This window comes from Oncorhynchus keta, unplaced genomic scaffold (genome assembly GCF_023373465.1).
Source record: "Oncorhynchus keta strain PuntledgeMale-10-30-2019 unplaced genomic scaffold, Oket_V2 Un_scaffold_3947_pilon_pilon, whole genome shotgun sequence".
In the NCBI taxonomy this organism is placed as follows: domain Eukaryota; kingdom Metazoa; phylum Chordata; class Actinopteri; order Salmoniformes; family Salmonidae; genus Oncorhynchus; species Oncorhynchus keta.
Window position 1 is genome coordinate 106,824 of NW_026290927.1, and position 25,677 is coordinate 132,500.

General features: G+C 47.8%; 1 protein-coding gene across 1 annotated transcript in view; it reads right to left on the reverse strand.

Moving 5' to 3' along the window:
* Positions 1-25,677, reverse strand: part of LOC118378204 (attractin-like) — a 159,296-nt gene that overhangs the window by 50,484 nt on the left and 83,135 nt on the right. The window contains exons 18-21 of the mRNA XM_052516118.1: positions 18,560-18,653; positions 11,725-11,777; positions 9,744-9,838; positions 9,549-9,627 (exon numbers count right to left, since the gene is read on the reverse strand). Coding sequence (XP_052372078.1) covers positions 9,549-9,627; positions 9,744-9,838; positions 11,725-11,777; positions 18,560-18,653 — 321 coding nt within the window. The remainder of the gene's footprint in view (positions 1-9,548; positions 9,628-9,743; positions 9,839-11,724; positions 11,778-18,559; positions 18,654-25,677) is intronic.

Below are 25,677 nucleotides of genomic sequence, written 5' to 3' on the forward strand. Positions count from 1 at the left end.
CTCCCCTCCCCCTCCCCTCCCCTCTCTGCATCTGAATGCCGTTCCACTCCCCCTCCCCCTCCCTCTCTGTATCCCTCCCCTCCCCCCTCTGCATCTGAATGCCGTTCCCTCCCCTCCCCCCCCTCCCTGCCGTCCCCTCCCCTCCCCTCTCTGCATCTGAATGCCGTTCCACCCCCTCCCCTCCCCCCTCATCTGAATGCCGTTCCACTCCCCTCCCCTCCCCCTCTCTGCATCTGAATGCCGTTCCCCTCCCCTCCCCTCCCCTCCCCTCTCTGCATCTGAATGCCGTTCCCCCTCCCCTCCCCTCCCCCCCCCTCTGCATCTGAATGCCGTTCCCCTCCCCTCCCCTCCCCTCTCCTGCCGTTCCACTCCCCTCCCCTCCCCTCTCTGCATCTGAATGCCGTTCCCTCCCTCCCCTCCCCTCCCCTCCCCCTCCCCTCCCCTCTCTGCATCTGAATGCCGTTCCACTCCCCTCCCCTCCCCTCTCTGTATCTGAATGCCCTCCCCTCCCCTCTCTGCATCTGAATGCCGTTCCACTCCCCTCCTCCCCTCCCCTCCCCTCTCTGCATCTGAATGCCGTTCCCTCCCCTCCCCTCCCCTCTCTGCATCTGAATGCCGTTCCCTCCCCCTCCCCCTCCCCTCTCTGCATCTGAATGCCGTTCCCCTCCCCTCCCCTCCCCTGAATGCCGTTCCCTCCCCTCCCCTCCCCTCTCTGTATCCGTTCCCTCCCCCCTCCCCCTCCCCTCTCTGCATCTGAATGCCGTTCCCTCCCCTCCCCCTCCCCTCTCTGTATCTGAATGCCGTTTCCCTCCCCTCCCCTCCCCCTCTCTGCATCTGAATGCCGTTCCCCCCACTCCCCTCCCCTCCCCTCTCTGCATCTGAATGCCGTTCCCTCCCCTCCTCCCCTCTCTGCATCTGAATGCCGTTCCCCTCCCCTCCCCTCCCCTCTCTGCATCTGAATGCCGTTCCCTCCCCTCCCCTCCCCTCCCCTCTCTGCATCTGAATGCCGTTCCCTCCCCCCTCCCCTCCCCTCTCTGCATCTGAATGCCGTTCCCTCTCCCTCCCCCCCTCCCCCTCCCCTCTCTGCATCTGAATGCCGTTCCCTCCCCTCCCCTCCCCTCTCTGCATCTGAATGCCGTTCCCCTCCCCTCCCCCCCCCTCCTGCATCTGCCGTTCCCTCCCCTCCCCTCTCTGCATCTGAATGTTCCACTCCCCCTCCCCTCCCGTTCCACTGCCGTTCCCCCTCCCCTCCCCTCTCTGCATCTGAATGCCGTTCCCTCCCCTCCCCTCCCCTCTCTGCATCTGAATGCCGTTCCACTCCCCTCCCCTCCCCTCTCTGCATCTGAATGCCTTTCCCTCCCCTCCCCTCCCCTCTCCATCTCCCCCTCCCCTCCCCTCTCTGCATCTGAATGCCGTTCCACTCCCCTCCCCTCCCCTCTCTGCATCTGAATGCCGTTCCACTCCCCTCCCCTCCCCTCTCTGCATCTGAATGCCGTTCCCTCCCCTCCCCCCCTCCCCTCTCTGCATCTGAATGCCGTTCCCTCCCCTCCCCTCCCCCCCTCCCCTCTCTGCATCTGAATGCCGTTCCACTCCCCTCCCCTCCCCTCTCTGCATCTGAATGCCGTTCCCTCCCCTCCCCTCCCCCCTCTCTGCATCTGAATGCCGTTCCACTCCCCTCCCCTCCCCTCTCTGCATCTGAATGCCGTCTCATCTGAATGCCGTTCCCTCCCCTCCCCCTCCCCTCTCTGCATCTGAATGCCGTTCCCCTCCCCTCCCCTCCCCTCTCTGCTCCCTCCCCCCTCCCCTCCCCCTCTCTGCATCTGAATGCCGTTCCCTCCCCCCCCCTCCCCTCTCTGCATCTGAATGCCGTTCCCTCCCCTCCCCTCCCCTCTCTGCATCTGAATGCCGTTCCCCTCCCCTCCCCCCTCCCCTCTCTGCATCTGAATGTTCCACTCCCTCCCCTCCCCTCCCCCTCTGCATCTGAATGCCTCCCCCCCCCCTCTCTGCATCTGAATGCCGTTCCCTCCCCTCCCCTCCCTCTCCATCTGCCGTTCCCTCCCTCCCCTCCCCTCTCTGCATCTGAATTCCCTTCCCCTCCCCTCCCCCTCCCCTCTCTGCATCTGAATGCCGTTCCCCTCCCCTCCCCCTCCCCTCTCTGCATCTGAATGCCGTTCCACTCCCCTCCCCCTCCCCTCTCTGCATCTGAATGCCGTTCCCTCCCCTCCCCTCCCCTCTCTGCATCTGAATGCCGTTTCCCCTCCCCTCCCCTCCCCTCCCTCTGCATCTGAATGCCGTTCCACTCCCCCCCCCTCCCCTCCCCTCTCTGCATCTGAATGCCGTTCCCCTCCCTCCCCTCTCTGCATCCCTCCCCTCCCCCCCTCTCTGCATCTGAATGCCGTTCCCTCCCCTCCCCTCCCCTCTCTGCATCTGAATGCCGTTCCACTCCCCTCCCCTCCCCTCTCTGCATCTGAATGCCTCTTCCCTCCCTCCCCTCCCTCCCCTCTCTGCATCTGAATGCCGTTCCACTCCCCTCCCCTCCCCCTCTCTGCATCTGAATGCCGTTCCCTCCCCTCCCCTCCCCTCTCTGCATCTGAATGCCGTTCCACTCCCCTCCCCTCCCCCTCTGCCTCCCCTCCCCTCTGCATCTGAATGCCGTTCCCCTCCCCCTCCCCTCCCCTCTCTGCCTCTGAATGCCGTTCCACTCCCCCCCCCTCCCCTCTCTGCATCTGGATTGCCGCCCCTCCCCCTCCCCTCCCCCTCTCTGCATCTGAATGCCGTTCCACTCCCCTCCCCTCCCCTCTCTGCATCTGAATGCCGTTCCCCTCCCCCTCTGCATCTGAATCCCTCCCCTCCCCCCTCCCCTCTCTGCATCTGAATGCCGTTCCACTCCCCTCCCCTCCCCCTCTCCCCTCCCCTTCCCCTCTCTGCATCTGAATGCCGTTCCACTCCCCTCCCCTCCCCTCTCTGCATCTGAATGCCGTTCCACTCCCCTCCCCTCCCCTCTCTGCATCTGAATGCCGTTCCACTCCCCTCCCCCCTCCCCTCTCTGCATCTGAATGCCGTTCCCTCCCCTCCCCTCCCCTCCCCTCTCTGCATCTGAATGCCGTCCCCTCCATCTCCCCCCCCCCTCCCCTCTCTGCATCTGAATGCCGTTTCCACTCCCCCTCCCCTCCCTCCCCCTCTCTGCATCTGAATGCCGTTCCACTCCCCTCCCCTCCCCTCTCTGCATCTGAATGCCTGCATCTGAATGCCGTTCCCTCCCCTCCCCCCCTCTCTGCATCTGAATGTTCCACTCCCCTCCCCTCCCCCTCCCCTCCCCCCTCCCCCCCCTCTGCATCTGAATGCCGTTCCACTCCCCCCTCCTCCCCTCTCTGCATCTGAATTCCACTCCCCTCCCCTCCCCTCTCTGCATCTGAATCCCCTCCCCCCCCCCTCTCTGCATCTGAATGCCGTTCCCCTCCCCTCCCCTCCCCTCTCTGCATCTGAATGCCGTTTCCCCTCCCCTCCCCTCCCCTCTCTGCATCTGAATGCCGTTCCCCTCCCCCCCCCCCCTCTCTGCATCTGAATGCCGTTCCTCCCCTCCCCCTCCCCTCTCTGCATCCTCTCCCCTCCCCCTCTCTGCATCTGAATGCCGTTCCCTCCCCTCCCCCCCTCCCCTTCTGTATCCCTCGTTCCCTCCCCTCCCCTCCCCTCTCTGCATCTGAATGCCCCTTCCCCTCCCCTCCCCTCCCCCCTCTCTGCATCTGAATGCCGTTCCCTCCCCTCCCTCCCCTCCCCTCTCTGCATCTGAATGTTCCACTCCCCTCCCCTCCCCTCCCCCTCCCCTCCTGCATCTGAATGCCGTTCCCTCCCTCCCCCCCCCTCCCCTCTCTGTATCCCCCTCCACCCCCTCTCTGCATCTGAATGCCGTTCCACTCCCCTCCCCTCCCCCCTCTCTGCATCTGAATGCCTCCCTCCCTCCCCCTCCCCTCTCTGCATCTGAATGCCGTTCCTCCCCTCCCCCCCCCCCCTCTCTGCATCTGAATGCCGTTCCACTCCCCTCCCCCCCCTGCATCCCCTCCCCTCTCTGCATCTGAATGCCGTTCCACTCCCCTCCCCTCCCCCCCTCTCTGCATCTGAATGCCGTTCCACTCCCCTCCCCCTCCCCTCTCTGCATCTGAATGCCTGTTCCCGTTCCCTCCCCCCCTCCCCTCTCTGCATCTGAATGCCGTTCCACTCCCCTCCCCTCCCCCTCTCTGCATCTGAATGCCGTTCCACTCCCCTCCCCTCCCCTCTCTGCATCTGAATGCCGTTCCACTCCCCTCCCCCCCCCTCCCCTCCCCTCCCCTCCCCTCTCTGCATCTGAATGCCGTTCCCTCCCCTCCCCCTCCCCTCTCTGCATCTGAATGCCGTTCCCTCCCCTCCCCTCCCCTCTCTGCATCTGAATGCCGTTCCAATCCCCTCCCCTCCCCTCTCTGCATCTGAATGCCGTTCCCCTCCCCTCCCCCTCCCCTCTCTGCATCTGAATGCCGTTCCACTCCCCTCCCCCTCCCCTCTCTGCATCTGAATGCCGTTCCCCTCCCCTCCCCTCCCCTCTCTGCATCTGAATGCCGTTCCACTCCCCTCCCCTCCCCTCTCTGCATCTGAATGCCGTTCCACTCCCCTCCCCCTCCCCTCTCTGCATCTGAATGCCGTTCCCTCCCCTCCCCTCCCCTCTCTGCATCTGAATGCCGTTCCACTCCCCTCCCCTCCCCTCATCTCCCCTCCCCCCCCTCCCCTCTCTGCATCTGAATGCCGTTCCACTCCCCTCCCCCCTCCCCTCTCTGCATCTGAATGCCGTTCCACTCCCCCCCCCCCTCTCTGCATCTGAATGCCGTTCCACTCCCCTCCCCCTCCCCTCTCTGCATCTGAATGCCGTTCCACTCCCCTCCCCCCCCTCTCTGCATCTGAATGCCGTTCCACTCCCCTCCCCTCCCCTCTCTGCATCTGAATGCCGTTCCACTCCCCTCCCCTCCTCCCTGCCGTTCCCTCCCCTCCCCTCCCCTCTGCATCTGAATGCCGTTCCACTCCCCCCCCCCTCCCCTCTCTGCATCTGAATGCCGTTCCACTCCCCTCCCCCTCCCCTCTCTGCATCTGAATGCCGGCATCCCCTTCCTGTTCAACATGACTGTGCCACAGGCCCCTGTGCTGTTGGAGAGCAGATGCTGGAAGAGTGTGGAACTGCTGTAACAATTGTCCACATACAGTTGAAGTCGGAAATTTAAAATGTACATACACCTTAGCCAAATACATTTAAACTCCATTTTTCACAATCCCTGACATTTAATCCGAGTACAAATTCCCTGTTTTAGGTCAGTTAGGATCACCACAGAATAACAGCAGAGAGAATGATTTATTTCTTTCACCACATTCCCAGTGGGTCAGAAGTTTACATACACTCAATTAGTATTTGGTAGCATTAAATTAAATTGTTTAACTTGGGTCAAACGTTTCGGGTAGCCTTCCACAAGCTTCCCACAATAAATTGGGTGAATTTTGGCCCATTCCTCCTGACAGAGCTGGTGTAACTGAGTCAGATTTGTAGCCCACGCTTTGTCAGTTCTGCCAACAAATGTTCTATAGGATTGAGGTCAGGGCTTTGTGATGGTCACTCCAATACCTTGACTTTGTTGTCCTTAAGCCATTTTGCCACAACTTTGTAAGTATGCTTGGGGTCATTGTCCATTTGGAAGACCCATTTGCGACCAAGCTTTAACTTCCTGACAGATGTCTTGAGATGTTGCTTCAATATATCGTCATAATTTTCCTCCCTCACGATGGCATCTATTTGGTGAAGTGCACCAGTCCCTCCTGCAGCAAAGCACCCCCACAACCTGATGCTGCCACCCCCATGCTTCACGGTTGGGATGGTGCAACCTGTAGACTGGCTTTTTATGGCGGTTTTGGAGCAGTGGCTTCTTCCTTGCTGAGCAGCCTTTCAGGTTGTGTCGATATAGGACTCGTTTTACTGTGGATATAGATCCTTTTGTACCTGTTTCCCCCAGCATCTTCACAAGGTCCTTTGCTGTTCTGGGATTGATTTGCACTTTTCGCACCAAAGTACATTAATCTCTAGAAGACAGAACGCGTCTCATTCAAGAGCGGTATGACGGCTGCGTGGTCCCATGGTGTTTATACTTGCGTACTATTGTTTGTATAGATGAACGTGGTACCTTCAGGCGCTTGGCAATGGCTTCCAAGGATGAACCAGACTTGTGGAAGTCTACAATGTTTTCTCTGAGGTCTTTTCTTTAGATTTTCCCATGATGTCAAGCAAAGAGGCACTGAGTTTGAAGGCAGGCCTTGAAATACATCCGCAGGTACACCTCCAATTGACTCAAATGATGTCAATTAGCCTATCAGAAGCTTCTAAAGCCATGACATAATTTTCTAAGCTGTTTAAAGGCACCGTCAACTTAGTGTATGTAATCTTATGACCCACTGGAATTGTGATACAGTGAATTATAAGTGAAATAATCTGTCTGTAAACAATTGTTGGAAAAATTACTTGTGTCGTTGCACAAAGTAGATGTCCTAACCGACTTGCCAAAACTATAGTTTGTTCACAAGACATTTGTGGAGTGGTTGAAAAACGATGTTTAATGACTACAACCTAAATGTATGTGAACTTCTGACTTCAACTGTACAAAGAGTGTCCCTTGCTGAGATGAGGAGCCACGGACCCCCCCAAGGGTGGCAAAGAAGGGAGTTGCAAACATAGGATCTGTGCTCCAGTATTCTCTTAGGGAGTTGCAAACATAGGATCTGTGCTCCAGTATTCTCTTAGGGAGTTGCAAACATAGGATCTGTGCTCCAGTATTCTCTTAGGGAGTTGCAAACATAGGATCTGTGCTCCAGTATTCTCTTAGGGAGTTGCAAACATAGGATCTGTGCTCCAGTATTCTCTTAGGGAGTTGCAAACATAGGATCTGTGCTCCAGTATTCTCTTAGGGAGTTGCAAACATAGGATCTGTGCTCCAGTATTCTCTTAGGGAGTTGCAAACATAGGATCTTAGTATTCTCTTAGAGTTGCAAACATAGGATCTGTGCTCCAGTATTCTCTTAGGGAGTTGCAAACATAGGATCTGTGCTCCAGTATTCTCTTAGGGAGTTGCAAACATAGGATCTGTGCTCCAGTATTCTCTTAGGGAGTTGCAAACATAGGATCTGTGCTCCAGTATTCTCTTAGGGAGTTGCAAACATAGGATCTGTGCTCCAGTATTCTCTTAGGGAGTTGCAAACATAGGATCTGTGCTCCAGTATTCTCTTAGGGAGTTGCAAACATAGGATCTGTGCTCCAGTATTCTCTTAGGGAGTTGTTCTTTACTATCCCCATGAGAAGGACTGTCACCAGGAAGGTATACATTTCACTAATTGTGGTTGTCACCCATTTAGCGAGTTTCCCCCTCACTCCTGACTCTCTCTTCTCCTGTAGCTCTAAGGCATAGCGATTGGTCTCCTCAACTATGTCTCCCACCAGCTCCTCTGTCAGAAGCAACTTGAAGCATTCCGCCTCAGAGGGAAATGGGAAGGGGATTTGCACTCCAGACTGGAACACATCAAAGCAGACAGCAGGGCCAGGAGGGGTGAAATGGCTGGAGGCCTTCCAGCTACCACAGACTGCCTGTACCTCATCCACTGTCTGTCTGCCTCCATCACCACCAGCATCTTCAAAGGGACCTTTGTCAGTGGACAAGGGGTCCTCAGATTCAGGGTTCTCAAAATGGCTACAAGGTTGGGGGGGGGGCAGCTCTTCACTGTCACAATCTGATTCCTGACTTTCATACTCAAGACTAATTGTCAGAATTTAAAAGAATATCCAGAATTTCTGCATTGGTGAGGTGTCTCCTTTTGAAAGACAGTGCCAATGCTACAGCTTAGCTCACTAGCTACATACATAAACAACAACACTGGCTCAGAGTGGGAGGTGGTTGACTACCGGCACGCGCCGCCTCTTCCTGGGGTTTATTATGGATCCCCATTAGTTCCTGCCAAGGCAGCAGCTACTCTTCCTGGGGTTTATTATGGATCCACATTAGTTCCTGTCAAGGCAGCAGCTACTCTTCCTGGGGTTTATTATGGATCACCATTAGTTCCTGCCAAAGCAGCAGCTACTCTTCCAGGGGTTTATTATGAATCCCCGTTAGTTCCTGCCAAGGCAGCAGCTACTCTTCCTGGGGTTTATTATGGATCTCCATTAGTTCCGGTAGCGTAGCCTAGTGGTTAGAGCGTTGGACTAGTAACCGGAAGGTTGCGAGTTCAAACCCCCGAGCTGTCGTTCTGCCCCTGAACAGGCAGTTAACCCACTGTTCCCAGGCCGCCATTGAAAATAAGAATATGTTCTTAACTGACTTGCCTGGTTAAATAAAGGTTAAAAAAAAAGGCAGCAGCTACTCTTCCTGGGGTTTATTATGGATCCCCATTAGTTCCTGTCAAGGCAGCAGCTACTCTTCCTGGGGTTTATTATGGATCCCCATTAGTTCCTGCCAAGGCAGAAGCTACTCTTCCTGGGGTTTATTATGGATCCCCATTAGTTCCTGCCAAGGCAGCAGCTACTCTTCCTGGGGTTTATTATGGATCCCCATTAGTTCCTGTCAAGGCAGCAGCTACTCTTCCTGGGGTTTATTATGGATCCCCATTAGTTCCTGTCAAGGCAGCAGCTACTCTTCCTGGGGTTTATTATAAAAGTGTATTAAGTTGTGTTACCTGTGAAGGTGTGTTAAAGTGTGTTACCTGTATAAGTGTATTAAATTGTGTTACCTGTGGAGCTGTGTTAAGGTGTATTACCTGTGGAGCTGTGTTAAGGTGTGTTACCTGTGAAGGTGTGTTAAGGTGTGTTACCTGTGAAGGTGTGTTAAGGTGTGTTACCTGTGAAGGTGTGTTAAGGTGTGTTACCTGTGAAGGTATGTTAAGGTGTTACCTGTGAAGGTATGTTAAGGTGTTACCTGTGAAGGTGTATTTAGGTGTGTTACCTGTGGAGCTGTATTAAAGTGTGTTACCTGTGAAGGTGTATTAAAGTGTGTTACCTGTGAAGGTATGTTAAGGTGTTACCTGTGGAGCTGTGTTAAGGTGTGTTACCTGTGAAGGTATGTTAAGGTGTGTTACCTGTGAAGGTATGTTAAGGTGTTACCTGTGAAGGTATGTTAAGGGTGTGTTACCTGTGAAGGTATGTTAAGGTGTGTTACCTGTGAAGGTATGTTAAGGTGTGTTACCTGTGAAGGTATGTTAAGGTGTGTTACCTGTGAAGGTATGTTAAGGTGTGTTACCTGTGAAGGTATGTTAAGGTGTGTTACCTGTGAAGGTATGTTAAGGTGTGTTACCTGTGAAGGTGTGTTAAGGTGTTACCTGTGAAGGTATGTTAAGGTGTTACCTGTGAAGGTATGTTAAGGTGTGTTACCTGTGAAGGTATGTTAAGGTGTGTTACCTGTGAAGGTATGTTAAGGTGTGTTACCTGTGAAGGTGTATTAAAGTGTGTTACCTGTGAAGGTATGTTAAGGTGTTACCTGTGAAGGTATGTTAAGGTGTGTTACCTGTGAAACTGGCGGCCCAGGTGATGTTGAGGTTGAAGTTTTTGGAGGCGTTAATGAAAACAACCAGATCACGATTCTGCTGCGGAGGAGAGAGGGATGAGGAGATAAATAATCTGACCTTAACCCTAAACCCTACTTCCTCGGGCATGGCCGGACCCCTGACCTCTAACCCCAGCAGCATGGTTGTGGTCCTACCTCCTCGGGTGTTGCTACAAAGTTGATGGCGGTGTAGTAGCGGTCGTCCTCCTGAGACAGACTGAAGGTGAACTGATAGTCTATCAGCAGGGTGTCTGGTAGGGAGATAAACACAGCTACATGTTAGAACAGCGGTCCACTCTCCTCTTCATAGATATTTTAGTTTTGTAGCAGATGCTCTTATCCAGAGCGATTTACAGGAGCCATTAGGGTTAAATGCCTTGCTCAAGGACACATCAACATATGTTTCACCTTGTTGCCTTGGGATTGGAACCAGTGACCTTTGGGTTAGTGGCCCAACGCTCTACAGCATTTCCCTTTCAACATCAACTTACTGAAGGTACGTGGTTGTGGACAATTGCTGTTAAAGGGTAACTCCGCCACTATTCAAACTCATTCATTATCTACAGCACCAAACCAGTCTACATACACTACATGGCCAACAGTATGGGGACACCTGCGGTCTAAGATCTCACTCCAAAATCATGGCCTTTAATATAGAGTTGGTCCCCTCTTTACTGCTATAACAGCCTCCATTCTTCTGGGAAGGCTTTAATATAGAGTTGGTCCCCTCTTTGCTACTATAACAGCCTCCATTCTTCTGGGAAGGCTTTAATATAGAGTTGGTCCCCTCTTTGCTACTATAACAGCCTCCACTCTTCTGGGAAGGCGATGTTCCACTCTGAAGGACTCAGACTCAGCATGATGTTCTACTCTGAAGGACTCAGCGCGATGTTCTACTCTGAAGGACTCAGCGCGATGTTCTACTCTGAAGGACTCAGCCTCAGCGTGATGTTCTACTCTGAAGGACTCAGCGTGATGTTCTACTCTGAAGGACTCAGCGTGATGTTCTACTCTGAAGGACTCAGCGTGATGTTCTACTCTGAAGGACTCAGCGTGATGTTCTACTCTGAAGGACTCAGCGCGATGTTCTACTCTGAAGGACTCAGCCTCAACGTGATGTTCTACTCTGAAGGACTGAGTGTGATGTTCTACTCTGAAGGACTCAGCGTGATGTTCTACTCTGAAGGACTCAGCGTGATGTTCTACTCTGAAGGACTCAGCGTGATGTTCTACTCTGAAGGACTCAGCGCGATGTTCTACTCTGAAGGACTCAGCGCGATGTTCTACTCTGAAGGACTCAGCGCGATGTTCTACTCTGAAGGACTCAGCCTCAGCGTGATGTTCTGCTCTGAAGGACTCAGCCTCAGCGTGATGTTCTACTCTGAAGGACTCAGCGTGATGTTCTACTCTGAAGGACTCAGCGTGATGTTCTACTCTGAAGGACTCAGCGCGATGTTCTACTCTGAAGGACTCAGCCTCAGCGTGATGTTCTGCTCTGAAGGACTCAGCGTGATGTTCTACTCTGAAGGACTCAGCCTCAGCATGATGTTCTACTCTGAAGGACTCAGCGTGATGTTCTACTCTGAAGGACTCAGCGTGATGTTCTACTCTGAAGGACTCAGCGTGATGTTCTACTCTGAAGGACTCAGCGTGATGTTCTACTCTGAAGGACTCGGCGTGATGTTCTACTCTGAAGGACTCAGCGTGATGTTCTACTCTGAAGGACTCAGCGTGATGTTCTACTCTGAAGGACTCAGCGTGATGTTCTACTCTGAAGGACTCAGCGTGATGTTCTACTCTGAAGGACTCGGCGTGATGTTCTACTCTGAAGGACTCAGCGTGATGTTCTACTCTGAAGGACTCAGCGTGATGTTCTACTCTGAAGGACTCAGGCGTGATGTTCTACTCTGAAGGACTCAGCGTGATGTTCTACTCTGAAGGACTCAGCGTGATGTTCTACTCTGAAGGACTCAGCGTGATGTTCTACTCTGAAGGACTCGGCGTGATGTTCTACTCTGAAGGACTCAGCGTGATGTTCTACTCTGAAGGACTCAGCGTGATGTTCTACTCTGAAGGACTCAGCGTGATGTTCTACTCTGAAGGACTCAGCGTGAAGGTAGATTAGAGTTCCACTTACAGTAACAGGTTCCTTTCAGAGGGTTTCCTTGGTAACGGTTCTCCAACTCACACCTGAGGGAAAACAGACGAAAGGGAATAAAAGAGGAGATGGATTTCATTTTGAAACAACAACGTGAAGGTAAATCAGAAACTTAAATGAATCCTTCTGTGACTTCACAACTGACTATGAAACCATGAAGTCAATGACGACACAGTGGAGAAGGAACATAATGACTGAAAGAGAAGTGAAAGGAAAGACAGAATGAAAAGTATTAGTAGATCGACATGTACTGAGTCAGTCAGTCAGGTGGTAGTGGTCTGAACTGTACTGAGTCAGTCAGACAGGTGGTGGTGGTCTGAACTGTACTGAGTCAGTCAGTCAGGTGGTAGTGGTCTGAACTGTACAGAGTCAGTCAGTCAGGTGGTAGTGGTCTGAACTGTACTGAGTCAGTCAGTCAGGTGGTGGTCTGAACTGTACTGAGTCAGTCAGTCAGGTGGTAGTGGTCTGAACTGTACTGAGTCAGTCAGTCAGGTGGTGGTGGTCTGAACTGTACTGAGTCAGTCAGTCAGTCAGTCAGACAGGTGGTGGTGGTCTGAACTGTACTGAGTCAGTCAGTCAGGTGGTGGTGGTCTGAACTGTACCGAGTCAGTCAGTCAGGTGGTGGTGGTCTGAACTGTACTGAGTCAGTCAGTCAGGTGGTAGTGGTCTGAACTGTACTGAGTCAGTCAGACAGGTGGTGGTGGTCTGAACTGTACTGAGTCAGTCAGTCAGGTGGTAGTGGTCTGAACTGTACTGAGTCAGTCAGTCAGGTGGTAGTGGTCTGAACTGTACTGAGTCAGTCAGTCAGGTGGTAGTGGTCTGAACTGTACTGAGTCAGTCAGACAGGTGGTAGTGGTCTGAACTGTACTGAGTCAGTCAGTCAGTCAGTCAGGTGGTAGTGGTCTGAACTGTACTGAGTCAGTCAGACAGGTGGTGGTGGTCTGAACTGTACTGAGTCAGTCAGTCAGGTGGTAGTGGTCTGAACTGTACTGAGTCAGTCAGTCAGGTGGTAGTGGTCTGAACTGTACTGAGTCAGTCAGACAGTCAGTCAGACAGGTGGTAGTGGTCTGAACTGTACTGAGTCAGTCAGTCAGGTGGTAGTGGTCTGAACTGTACTGAGTCAGTCAGTCAGGTGGTGGTGGTCTGAACTGTACTGAGTCAGTCAGTCAGGTGGTAGTGGTCTGAACTGTACTGAGTCAGTCAGTCAGGTGGTGGTGGTCTGAACTGTACTGAGTCAGTCAGTCAGGTGGTGGTGGTCTGAACTGTACTGAGTCAGTCAGTCAGGTGGTGGTGGTCTGAACTGTACTGAGTCAGTCAGTCAGGTGGTAGTGGTCTGAACTGTACTGAGTCAGTCAGTCAGGTGGTGGTGGTCTGAACTGTACTGAGTCAGTCATACAGGTGGTAGTGGTCTGAACTGTACTGAGTCAGTCAGTCAGGTGGTGGTGGTCTGAACTGTACTGAGTCAGTCAGTCAGTCAGGTGGTGGTCTGAACTGTACTGAGTCGAGCAGTCAGTCAGGTGGTAGTGGTCTGAACTGTACTGAGTCAGTCAGTCAGGTGGTGGTGGTCTGAACTGTACTGAGTCAGTCAGTCAGGTGGTGGTGGTCTGAACTGTACTGAGTCAGTCAGTCAGGTGGTGGTGGTCTGAACTGTACTGAGTCAGTCAGTCAGTCAGTCAGTCATACAGGTGGTCTGAACTGTACTGAGTCAGTCAGTCAGGTGGTAGTGGTCTGAACTGTACTGAGTCAGTCAGTCAGGTCAGGTGGTCTGAACTGTACTGAGTCAGTCAGTGGTCTGAACAGGTGGTAGTGGTCTGAACTGTACTGAGTCAGTCAGTCAGGTGGTAGTGGTCTGAACTGTACTGAGTCAGTCAGTCAGGTGGTAGTGGTCTGAACTGTACTGAGTCAGTCAGTCAGGTGGTGGTGGTCTGAACTGTACTGAGTCAGTCAGTCAGGTGGTGGTGGTCTGAACTGTACTGAGTCAGTCAGACAGGTGGTAGTGGTCTGAACTGTACTGAGTCAGTCATACAGGTGGTAGTGGTCTGAACTGTACTGAGTCAGTCAGTCAGGTGGTGGTGGTCTGAACTGTACTGAGTCAGTCAGTCACAGGTGGTAGTGGTCTGAACTGTACTGAGTCAGTCAGACAGGTGGTGGTGGTCTGAACTGTACTGAGTCAGTCAGTCACTGGTCAGTCATACAGGTGGTGGTGGTCTGAACTGTACTGAGTCAGTCAGTCATACAGGTGGTAGTGGTCTGAACTGTACTGAGTCAGTCAGTCAGGTGGTGGTGGTCTGAACTGTACAGTCAGACAGGTGGAGTCAGTCAGTCAGTCATACAGGTGGTGGTGGTCTGAACTGTACTGAGTCAGTCAGTCAGTCAGTCAGGTGGTGGTCTGAACTGTACTGAGTCAGGTGGAGTGGTCTGAACAGTCAGTCAGGTGGTAGTGGTCTGAACTGTACTGAGTCAGTCAGTCAGGTGGTGGTGGTCTGAACTGTACTGAGTCAGTCAGTCAGGTGGTAGTGGTCTGAACTGTACTGAGTCAGTCATACAGGTGGTAGTGGTCTGAACTGTACTGAGTCAGTTATACAGGTGGTGGTGGTCTGAACTGTACTGAGTCAGTCATACAGGTGGTAGTGGTCTGAACTGTACTGAGTCAGTCAGTCAGGTGGTAGTGGTCTGAACTGTACTGAGTCAGTCAGTCAGTCAGGTGGTAGTGGTCTGAACTGTACTGAGTCAGTCAGTCAGGTGGTAGTGGTCTGAACTGTACTGAGTCAGTTATACAGGTGGTAGTGGTCTGAACTGTACTGAGTCAGTTATACAGGTGGTAGTGGTCTGAACTGTACTGAGTCAGTCATACAGGTGGTAGTGGTCTGAACTGTACTGAGTCAGTCAGTCAGGTGGTAGTGGTCTGAACTGTACTGAGTCAGTCAGTCAGGTGGTAGTGGTCTGAACTGTACTGAGTCAGTCAGTCAGGTGGTAGTGGTCTGAACTGTACTGAGTCAGTCAGACAGGTGGTAGTGGTCTGAACTGTACTGAGTCAGTCAGACAGGTGGTAGTGGTCTGAACTGTACTGAGTCAGTCAGTCAGGTGGTAGTGGTCTGAACTGTACTGAGTCAGTCAGTCAGGTGGTAGTGGTCTGAACTGTACTGAGTCAGTCAGTCAGGTGGTAGTGGTCTGAACTGTACTGAGTCAGTCAGTCAGTCAGGTGGTAGTGGTCTGAACTGTACTGAGTCAGTCAGTCAGTCAGGTGGTAGTGGTCTGAACTGTACTGAGTCAGTCAGTCAGGTGGTAGTGGTCTGAACTGTACTGAGTCAGTCAGTCAGGTGGTAGTGGTCTGAACTGTACTGAGTCAGTCAGTCAGGTGGTAGTGGTCTGAACTGTACTGAGTCAGTCAGTCAGGTGGTAGTGGTCTGAACTGTACTGAGTCAGTCATACAGGTGGTAGTGGTCTGAACTGTACTGAGTCAGTCAGTCAGGTGGTGGTGGTCTGAACTGTACTGAGTCAGTCAGTCAGGTGGTAGTGGTCTGAACTGTACTGAGTCAGTCAGTACAGGTGGTGGTGGTCTGAACTGTACTGAGTCAGTCAGTCAGGTGGTGGTGGTCTGAACTGTACTGAGTCAGTCAGTCAGGTGGTAGTGGTCTGAACTGTACTGAGTCAGTCAGTCAGGTGGTAGTGGTCTGAACTGTACTGAGTCAGTCATACAGGTGGTAGTGGTCTGAACTGTACTGAGTCAGTCAGTCAGGTGGTAGTGGTCTGAACTGTACTGAGTCAGTCAGTCAGGTGGTAGTGGTCTGAACTGTACTGAGTCAGTCAGTCAGGTGGTGGTGGTCTGAACTGTACTGAGTCAGTCAGACAGGTGGTGGTGGTCTGAACTGTACTGAGTCAGTCAGTCAGGTGGTAGTGGTCTGAACTGTACTGAGTCAGTCAGTCAGGTGGTGGTGGTCTGAACTGTACTGAGTCAGTCAGTCAGTCAGGTGGTAGTGGTCTGAACTGTACTGAGTCAGTCAGTCAGGTGGTAGTGGTCTGAACTGTACTGAGTCAGTCAGACAGTCAGGTGGTAGTGGTCTGAACTGTACTGAGTCAGTCAGTCAGTCAGGTGGTAGTGGTCTGAACTGTACTGAGTCAGTCAGACAGGTGGTAGTGGTCTGAACTGTACTGAGTCAGTCAGTCAGTCAGGTGGTAGTGGTCTGAACTGTACTGAGTCAGTCAGACAGGTGGTAGTGGTCTGAACTGTACTGAGTCAGTCAGTCAGTCAGGTGGTAGTGGTCTGAACTGTACTGAGTCAGTCAGACAGGTGGTAGTGGTCTGAACTGTACTGAGTCAGTCAGTCAGGTGGTAGTCGTCTGAACTGTACTGAGTCAGTCATACAGGTGGTAGTGGTCTGAACTGTACTGAGTCAGTCAGTCAGTCAGGTGGTAGTGGTCTGAACTGTACTGAGTCAGTCAGTCAGTCAGGTGGTGGTGGTCTGAACTGTACTGAGTCAGTCAGACAGGTGGTAGTGGTCTGAACTGTACTGAGTCAGTCAGTCAGTCAGACAGGTGGTAGTGGTCTGAACTGTACTGAGTCAGTCAGACAGGTGGTGGTGGTCTGAACTGTACTGAGTCAGTCAGACAGGTGGTAGTGGTCTGAACTGTACTGAGTCAGTCAGTCAGTCAGACAGGTGGTAGTGGTCTGAACTGTACTGAGTCAGTCAGACAGGTGGTGGTGGTCTGAACTGTACTGAGTCAGTCAGACAGGTGGTAGTGGTCTGAACTGTACTGAGTCAGTCAGTCATACAGGTGGTAGTGGTCTGAACTGTACTGAGTCAGTCAGACAGGTGGTAGTGGTCTGAACTGTACTGAGTCAGTCAGTCATACAGGTGGTAGTGGTCTGAACTGTACTGAGTCAGTCAGTCAGGTGGTGGTGGTCTGAACTGTACTGAGTCAGTCAGTCAGGTGATAGTGGTCTGAACTGTACTGAGTCAGTCAGTCATACAGGTGGTAGTGGTCTGAACTGTACTGAGTCAGTCAGTGATAGTGGTCTGAACTGTATGCAGTGAAACAGACTTACTGCTATGTACTACGTACTAAGTATGCAATATGTATATACTAAGTGTGTAATATCTACTGTAGTGTACTTACAGGTGACAGTATGTATGTACTAAGTGTGTAATATCTACTGTAGTGTACTTACAGGTGACAGTATGTATATACTAAGTGTGTAATATGTATATACTAATTGTGTAATATCTACTGTAGTGTACTTACAGGTGACAGTATGTATATACTAAGTGTGTAATATGTATATACTAAGTGTGTAATATCTCCTGTAGTGTACTTACAGGTGACAGTATGTATATACTAAGTGTGTAATATGTATATACTAAGTGTGTAATATCTACTGTAGTGTACTTACAGGTGACAGTATGTATATACTAAGTGTGTAATATCTCCTGTAGTGTACTTACAGGTGACAGTATGTATATACTAAGTGTGTAATATCTACTGTAGTGTACTTACAGGTGACAGTATGTATATACTAAGTGTGTAATATCTACTGTAGTGTACTTACAGGTGACAGTATGTATGTACTAAGTGTGTAATATCTCCTGTAGTGTACTTACAGGTGACAGTATGTATATACTAATTGTGTAATATCTACTGTAGTGTACTTACAGGTGACAGTATGTATATACTAAGTGTGTAATATGTATATACTAAGTGTGTAATATCTCCTGTAGTGTACTTACAGGTGACAGTATGTATATACTAAGTGTGTAATATGTATATACTAAGTGTGTAATATCTACTGTAGTGTACTTACAGGTGACAGTATGTATATACTAAGTGTGTAATATCTCCTGTAGTGTACTTACAGGTGACAGTATGTATGTACTAAGTGTGTAATATCTACTGTAGTGTACTTACAGGTGACAGTATGTATATACTAAGTGTGTAATATCTCCTGTAGTGTACTTACAGGTGACAGTATGTATGTACTAAGTGTGTAATATCTCCTGTAGTGTACTTACAGGTGACAGTATGTATGTACTAAGTGTGTAATATCTCCTGTAGTGTACTTACAGGTGACAGTATGTATGTACTAAGTGTGTAATATCTCCTGTAGTGTACTTACAGGTGACAGTATGTATGTACTAAGTGTGTAATATGTATATACTAAGTGTGTAATATCTCCTGTAGTGTACTTACAGGTGACAGTATGTATATACTAAGTGTGTAATATCTCCTGTAGTGTACTTACAGGTGACAGTATGTATGTACTAAGTGTGTAATATCTCCTGTAGTGTACTTACAGGTGACAGTATGTATGTACTAAGTGTGTAATATCTCCTGTAGTGTACTTACAGGTGACAGTATGTATGTACTAAGTGTGTAATATCTCCTGTAGTGTACTTACAGGTGACAGTATGTATGTACTAAGTGTGTAATATCTCCTGTAGTGTACTTACAGGTGACAGTATGTATATACTAAGTGTGTAATATCTCCTGTAGTGTGTAATATCTACTGTAGTGTACTTACAGGTGACAGTATGTATGTACTAAGTGTGTAATATCTCCTGTAGTGTACTTACAGGTGACAGTATGTATATACTAAGTGTGTAATATCTCCTGTAGTGTACTTACAGGTGACAGTATGTATGTACTAAGTGTGTAATATCTCCTGTAGTGTACTTACAGGTGACAGTATGTATATACTAAGTGTGTAATATCTCCTGTAGTGTACTTACAGGTGACAGTATGTATGTACTAAGTGTGTAATATCTCCTGTAGTGTGTAATATCTCCTGTAGTGTGTAATATCTCCTGTAGTGTACTTACAGGTGACAGCGGTCTCCTTTGATGCCCTTGGTGGTGCAGAAACACTTCCCGTTGTTTGTGTTACACACACCGGCATGGCCATTACACTTACACGCTGCAATACAACATTATCACATGAATATATCAGCATTACCACATCATCATTATCACATGAATATATCAACATTATCACATGAATATATCAGCATTACCACATCATCATTATCACATGAATATATCAGCATTATCACATTAACATATCAACATTATCACATCAACATAATCACACGAATATATCAACATTATCACATGAATATATCAGCATTATCACATCAACATTATCACATGAATATACCAGCAGTATCACATGAATATATCAACATTATCACATGAATATATCAGCATTATCACATCAACATTATCACATGAATATATCAACATTATCACATGAATATATCAGCATTATCACATCAACATTATCACATGAATATACCAGCAGTATCACATGAATATATCAACATTATCACATGAATATATCAACATTATCACATCAACATTATCACATGAGTACATCAACACTATCACATGAATGTATCAACATTATTACATCAACATTATCACATTAATATAACATTATCACATTAATATAACTGACACACTGCAATACAACATTATCACATTAATATAACATTGTCACATTAATATATCAACATTACCACATTCATATATCTGACACACTGCAATACAACATTATCACATTAATATAACATTATCACATTAATATAACTGACACACTGCAATACAACATTTTCACATTAATATAACTGACATGCTTTAACACAACATTATCACATAAATATATCAACATTATCACATTAATATAACCACATTATCACATGAATATTGCAACATTATCACATGCATACATCAACATTATCACGTCAATATTTCCACAGTATCATGCATATATCCACATTATCACATGAATATATCTACATTATCACATTAATATATCCACATTACCACATGAATATATCAACATTACCACATGAATATATCAACATTATCGCATGAATATATCAACATTATCACATGAATATATCAACATTATCACATTACTATATCAACATTATCACATTAATATATCAACATTATCACATCAATATAACAATCATGGGTGATTATAGAATGAACAGTTACACTGACAAAAAGAAGGGAAGCCACATTACCCAAGGCCTAAAGTCATTCAGAAGAGATCATGCAACATGATTTCTCAGGACTCTTTTGTTGAATGTGTAAAACATACAGTGCCTTGCGAAAGTATTCGGCCCCCTTGAACTTTGCGACCTTTTGCCACATTTCAGGCTTCAAACATAAAGATATAAAACTGTATTTTTTTGTGAAGAATCAACAACAAGTGGGACACAATCATGAAGTGGAACGACATTTATTGGATATTTCAAACTTTTTTAACAAATCAAAAACTTAAAAATTGGGCGTGCAAAATTATTCAGCCCCTTTACTTGCAGTGCAGCAAACTCTCTCCAGAAGTTCAGTGAGGATCTCTGAATGATCCAATGTTGACCTAAATGACTAATGATGATAAATACAATCCACCTGTGTGTAATCAAGTCTCCGTATAAATGCACCTGCACTGTGATAGTCTCAGAGGTCCGTTAAAAGCGCAGAGAGCATCATGAAGAACAAGGAACACACCAGGCAGGTCCGAGATACTGTTGTGAAGAAGTTTAAAGCCGGATTTGGATACAAAACGAGTTCCCAAGCTTTAAACATACCAAGGAGCACTGTGCAAGCGATAATATTGAAATGGAAGTATCAGACCACTGCAAATCTACCAAGACCTGGCCATCCCTCTAAACTTTCAGCTCATACAAGGAGAAGACTGATCAGAGATGCAGCCAAGAGGCCCATGATCACTCTGGATGAACTGCAGAGATCTACAGCTTAGGTGGGAGACTCTGTCCATAGGACAACAATCAGTTGTATATTGCACAAATCTGGCCTTTATGGAAGAGTGGCAAGAAGAAAGCCATTTCTTAAAGATATCCATAAAACGTGTCGTTTAAAGTTAGCCACAAGCCGCCTGGGAGACACACCAAACATGTGGAAGAAGGTGCTCTGGTCAGATGAAACCAAAATTTAACTTTTTGGCAACAATGCAAAACGTTATGTTTGGCGTAAAAGCAACACAGCTCATCACCCTGAACACACCATCCCCACTGTCAAACATGGTGGTGGCAGCATCATGGTTTGGGCCTGCTTTTCTTCAGCAGGGACAGGGAAGATGGTTAAAATTGATGGGAAGATGGATGGAGCCAAATACAGGACCATTCTGGAAGAAAACCTGATGGAGTCTGCAAAAGACCTGAGACTGGGACGGAGATTTGTCTTCCAACAAGACAATGATCCAAAACATAAAGCAAAATCTACAATGGAATGGTTCAAAAATAAACATATCCAGGTGTTAGAATGGCCAAGTCAAAGTCCAGACCTGAATCCAATCGAGAATCTGTGGAAAGAACTGAAAACAGCTGTTCACAAATGCTCTCCATCCAACCTCACTGAGCTCGAGCTGTTTTGCAAGGAGGAATGGGAAAAAATGTCAGTCTCTCTATGTGCAAAACTGATAGAGACATACCCCAAGCGACTTACAGCTGTAATCGCAGCAAAAGGTGGCGCTACAAAGTATTAACTTAAGGGGGGTGAATAATTTTGCACGCCCAAATTTCAGTTTTTGATTTGTTAAAAAAGTTTGAAATATCCAATAAATGTTGTTCCACTTCATGATTGTGTCCCACCTGTTGTTGATTCTCCACAAAAAATACAGTTTTATACCTTTGTGTTTGAAGCCTGAAATGTGGCAAAAGGTCGCAAAGTTCAAGGGGGCCGAATACTTTCGCAAGGCACTGTACAGTATGTTGTTCTGATGTGTATAAGGAAGAGAATCCAGCTAAAACCCAGGTAGAGCAACACACCATGTACAGGTGTAAGAACCACAGCTCCAAGCAGACCACCAGGACAGCAGGTCCTGCTCTTCCCCAAGAACCACAGCTCCAAGCAGACCACCAGGACAGCAGGTCCTGCTCTTCCCCAAGAACCACAGCTCCAAGCAGACCACCAGGACAACAGGTCCTGCTCTTCCCCAAGAACCACAGCTCCAAACAGACCACCAGGACAACAGGTCCTGCTCTTCCTCAAGAACCACAGCTCCAAGCAGACCACCAGGACAGCAGGTCCTGCTCTTCCCCAAGAACCACAGCTCCAAGCAGACCACCAGGACAGCAGGTCCTGCTCTTCCCCAAGAACCACAGCTCCAAGCACACCACCAGGACAACAGGTCCTGCTCTTCCTCAAGAACCACAGCTCCAAGCAGACCACCAGGACAACAGGTCCTGCTCTTCCTCAAGAACCACAGCTCCAAGCAGACTACCAGGACAGCAGGACCTGCTCTTCCTCAAGAACCACAGCTCCAAGCAGACCACCAGGACAGCAGGACCTGCTCTTCCTCAAGAACCACAGCTCCAAGCAGGCAGAAGTGAAATAACACTGAACAGTCAAACATCATATTTGTGTATTGAGGATCTAATAATGAAAGAGAAGGATTGCTGTTTTCAATTTGGTCAAGTTAGTGTGGGAGAGGTGGAACAACTATTGTTATCCATCAATAATGATACTCCACCAGATATAGACAACCTAGATGGGAAACTATAGAGAATACTAGCAGACTGTATTGCCACCAGATATAGACAACCTAGATGGGAAACTATAGAGAATGGTGGCAGACTGTATTACCACCAGATATAGACAACCTAGATGGGAAACTATAGAGATAGTGGCAGACTGTATTGCCACCAGATATAGACAACCTAGATGGGAAACTATAGAGAATACTAGCAGACTGTATTGCCACCAGATATAGACAACCTAGATGGGAAACTATAGAGAATACTAGCAGACTGTATTGCCACCAGATATAGACAACCTAGATGGGAAACTATAGAGAATACTAGCAGACTGTATTGCCACCAGATATAGACAACCTAGATGGGAAACTATAGAGAATACTAGCAGACTGTATTGCCACCAGATATAGACAACCTAGATGGGAAACTATAGAGAATATTAGCAGACTGTATTGCCACCAGATATAGACAACCTAGATGGGAAACTATAGAGATATTAGCAGACTGTATTATCACCAGATATAGACAACCTAGATGGGAAACTATAGAGAATACTAGCAGACTGTATTGCCACCCCTATTTGCCATGTCTTTAAGCCTAAAGGAGTGTGTGTCTTTAAGCCTAAAGGAGTGTGTGTCTTTAAGCCTAAAGGAGTGTGTGTCTTTAAGCCTAAAGGAGTGTGTGTCTTTAAGCCTAAAGGAGTGTGTGTCTTTAAGCCTAAAGGAGTGTGTGTCTTTAAGCCTAAAGGAGTGTGTGTCTTTAAGCCTAAAGGAGTGTGTGTCTTTAAGCCTAAAAAAGGAGTGTGTGTCTTTAAGCCTAAAGGAGTGTGTGTCTTTAAGCCTAAAAGGAGTGTGTGTCTTTAAGCCTAAAGGAGTGTGTGTCTTTAAGCCTAAAGGAGTGTGTGTCTTTAAGCCTAAAGGAGTGTGTGTCTTTAAGCCTAAAGGAGTGTGTGTCTTTAAGCCTAAAGGAGTGTGTGTCTTTAAGCCTAAAGGGGTGTGTGTCTTTAAGCCTAAAGGTGTGTGTCTTTAAGCCTAAAGGGGTGTGTGTCTTTAAGCCTAAAGGAGTGTGTGTCTTTAAGCCTAAAGGAGTGTGTGTCTTTAAGCCTAAAGGAGTGTGTGTCTTTAAGCCTAAAGGAGTGTGTGTCTTTAAGCCTAAAGGAGTGTGTGTCTTTAAGCCTAAAGGAGTGTGTGTCTTTAAGCCTAAAGGAGTGTGTGTCTTTAAGCCTAAAGGAGTGTGTGTCTTTAAGCCTAAAGGAGTGTGTGTCTTTAAGCCTAAAGGAGTGTGTGTCTTTAAGCCTAAAGGAGTGTGTGTCTTTAAGCCTAAAGGAGTGTGTGTCTTTAAGCCTAAAGGAGTGTGTGTCTTTAAGCCTAAAGGAGTGTGTGTCTTTAAGCCTGAAAAAGGAGTGTGTGTCTTTAAGCATAATCACACGAATAATATATCACAACATTATCACATGAATATATCAGCATTATCACATCAACTAAAGGAGTGTGTGTCTTTAAGCCTAAAGGAGTGTGTGTCCAGGCGTGGAAGGGAGCTGCAGGTGAACAATCAGCCTGTTCTTAGAAAAAATTATGGAGAAAATTGTGTTTGAACAAATACCATGCTATTTTTCAAAGAACAAGTTAAATAGTGACTCAGCATGCACACAGAGCCTTCAGAAAGTCAGACGCTTTGAATCATTCCACATTTTGTTGTGTTACAGCCTGAATTCAAAAACAGATTCAATTGATTTTTTTTGTCACCCAATTACACACAATACCCCACAATGACAAAGTAAAGGCTCGTAAGCATTCATTCAAACAGCACTTTACTGCATTTTGCCAGCAGCTCTTTGCTGTGCTTCAAGCATTGTGCTGTTTATGACTTCAAGCCCATCAACTCCCGAGATTACTATATACTATAAGAACATCCAATGGCATAGAGTGAAATAGTCCTATAATTCCTATAATAACTACAACCTGGGAATATTGAAGGCTCATGTTAAAAGGAACCACCAGCTTTCATATGTCCTCATGTTCTGAGCAAGGAACTGAAACGTTAGCTTTCTTAGATGGCACATATTGCACTTTTACTTTCTTCTCCAACACTTTGTTTTTGCATTATTTAAACCAAATTGAACATGTTTCATTATTTATTTGAGGCTAAATAGATTTTATTTACCTATTATATTAAGTTAAAATAAAGTTCAGTGTTCATTCAGTACTGTTGTAATTGATATACACACACATATACATATATATATATATAAAAAGTTGGCCGATTAATCGGTATCGGTTTTTTTGGTCCTCCAATAATCGGTATCAGTATCGGCATTGAAAATCATAATCAGTAGACCTCTGAAGTATCCATTCTAACAACCTACGACTTTGATCTCTGATGGACAAACCAGAGGTTTCTCAGTGTAGTTATCCTCTCTCAGTGTAGTTATCCTCTCAGTGTAGTTATCCTCTCAGTGTAGTTATCCTCTCTCAGTGTAGTTATCCTCTCTCAGTGTAGTTATCCTCTCAGTGTGTAGTTATCCTCACAGAGTGTAGTTATCCTCACAGAGTGTAGTTATCCTCTCAGTGTAGTTATCCTCTCTCAGTGTAGTTATCCTCTCAGTGTAGTTAACCTCTCAGTGTAGTTATCCTCTCAGTGTAGTTATCCTCTCAGTGTAGTTATCCTCTCATCCTCACAGAGTGTAGTTATCCTCTCAGTGTAGTTATCCTCTCAGTGTAGTTATCCTCTCAGTGTAGTTATTTTCTCAGTGTAGTTATTTTCTCAGTGTAGTTATCCTCTCTCAGTGTAGTTATCCTCTCAGTGTAGTTATCCTCTCTCAGTGTAGTTATCGTCTCAGTGTAGTTACCCTCTCTCAGTGTAGTTATCGTCTCAGTGTAGTTATCCTCTCTCAGTGTAGTTATCCTCTCTCAGTGTAGTTATCCTCTCTCAGTGTAGTTTCCCTCTCAGTGTAGTTATCCTCTCAGTGTAGTTACCCTCTCAGTGTAGTTATCCTCTCAGTGTAGTTATCCTCTCAGTGTAGTTATCCTCTCAGTGTAGTTATCCTCAGAGTGTAGTTATCCTCAGAGTGTAGTTATCCTCAGAGTGTAGTTATCCTCCAGTGTAGTTATCCTATCAGTGTAGTTATCCTCTCAGTGTAGTTATCCTCTCAGTGTAGTTATCCTCTCAGTGTAGTTATCCCTCTCTCAGTGTAGTTATCCCTCTCAGTGTAGTTATCCTCTCTCAGTGTAGTTATCCTCTCTCAGTGTAGTTATCGTCTCAGTGTAGTTATCGTCTCAGTGTAGTTATCGTCTCAGTGTAGTTATCCTCACAGAGTGTAGTTATCCTCTCAGTGTAGTTATCCTCTCAGTGTAGTTATCCTCTCAGTGTAGTTATCCTCTCTGAGTAGTTATCCTCTCAGTGTAGTTATCCTCACAGAGTGTAGTTATCCTCTCA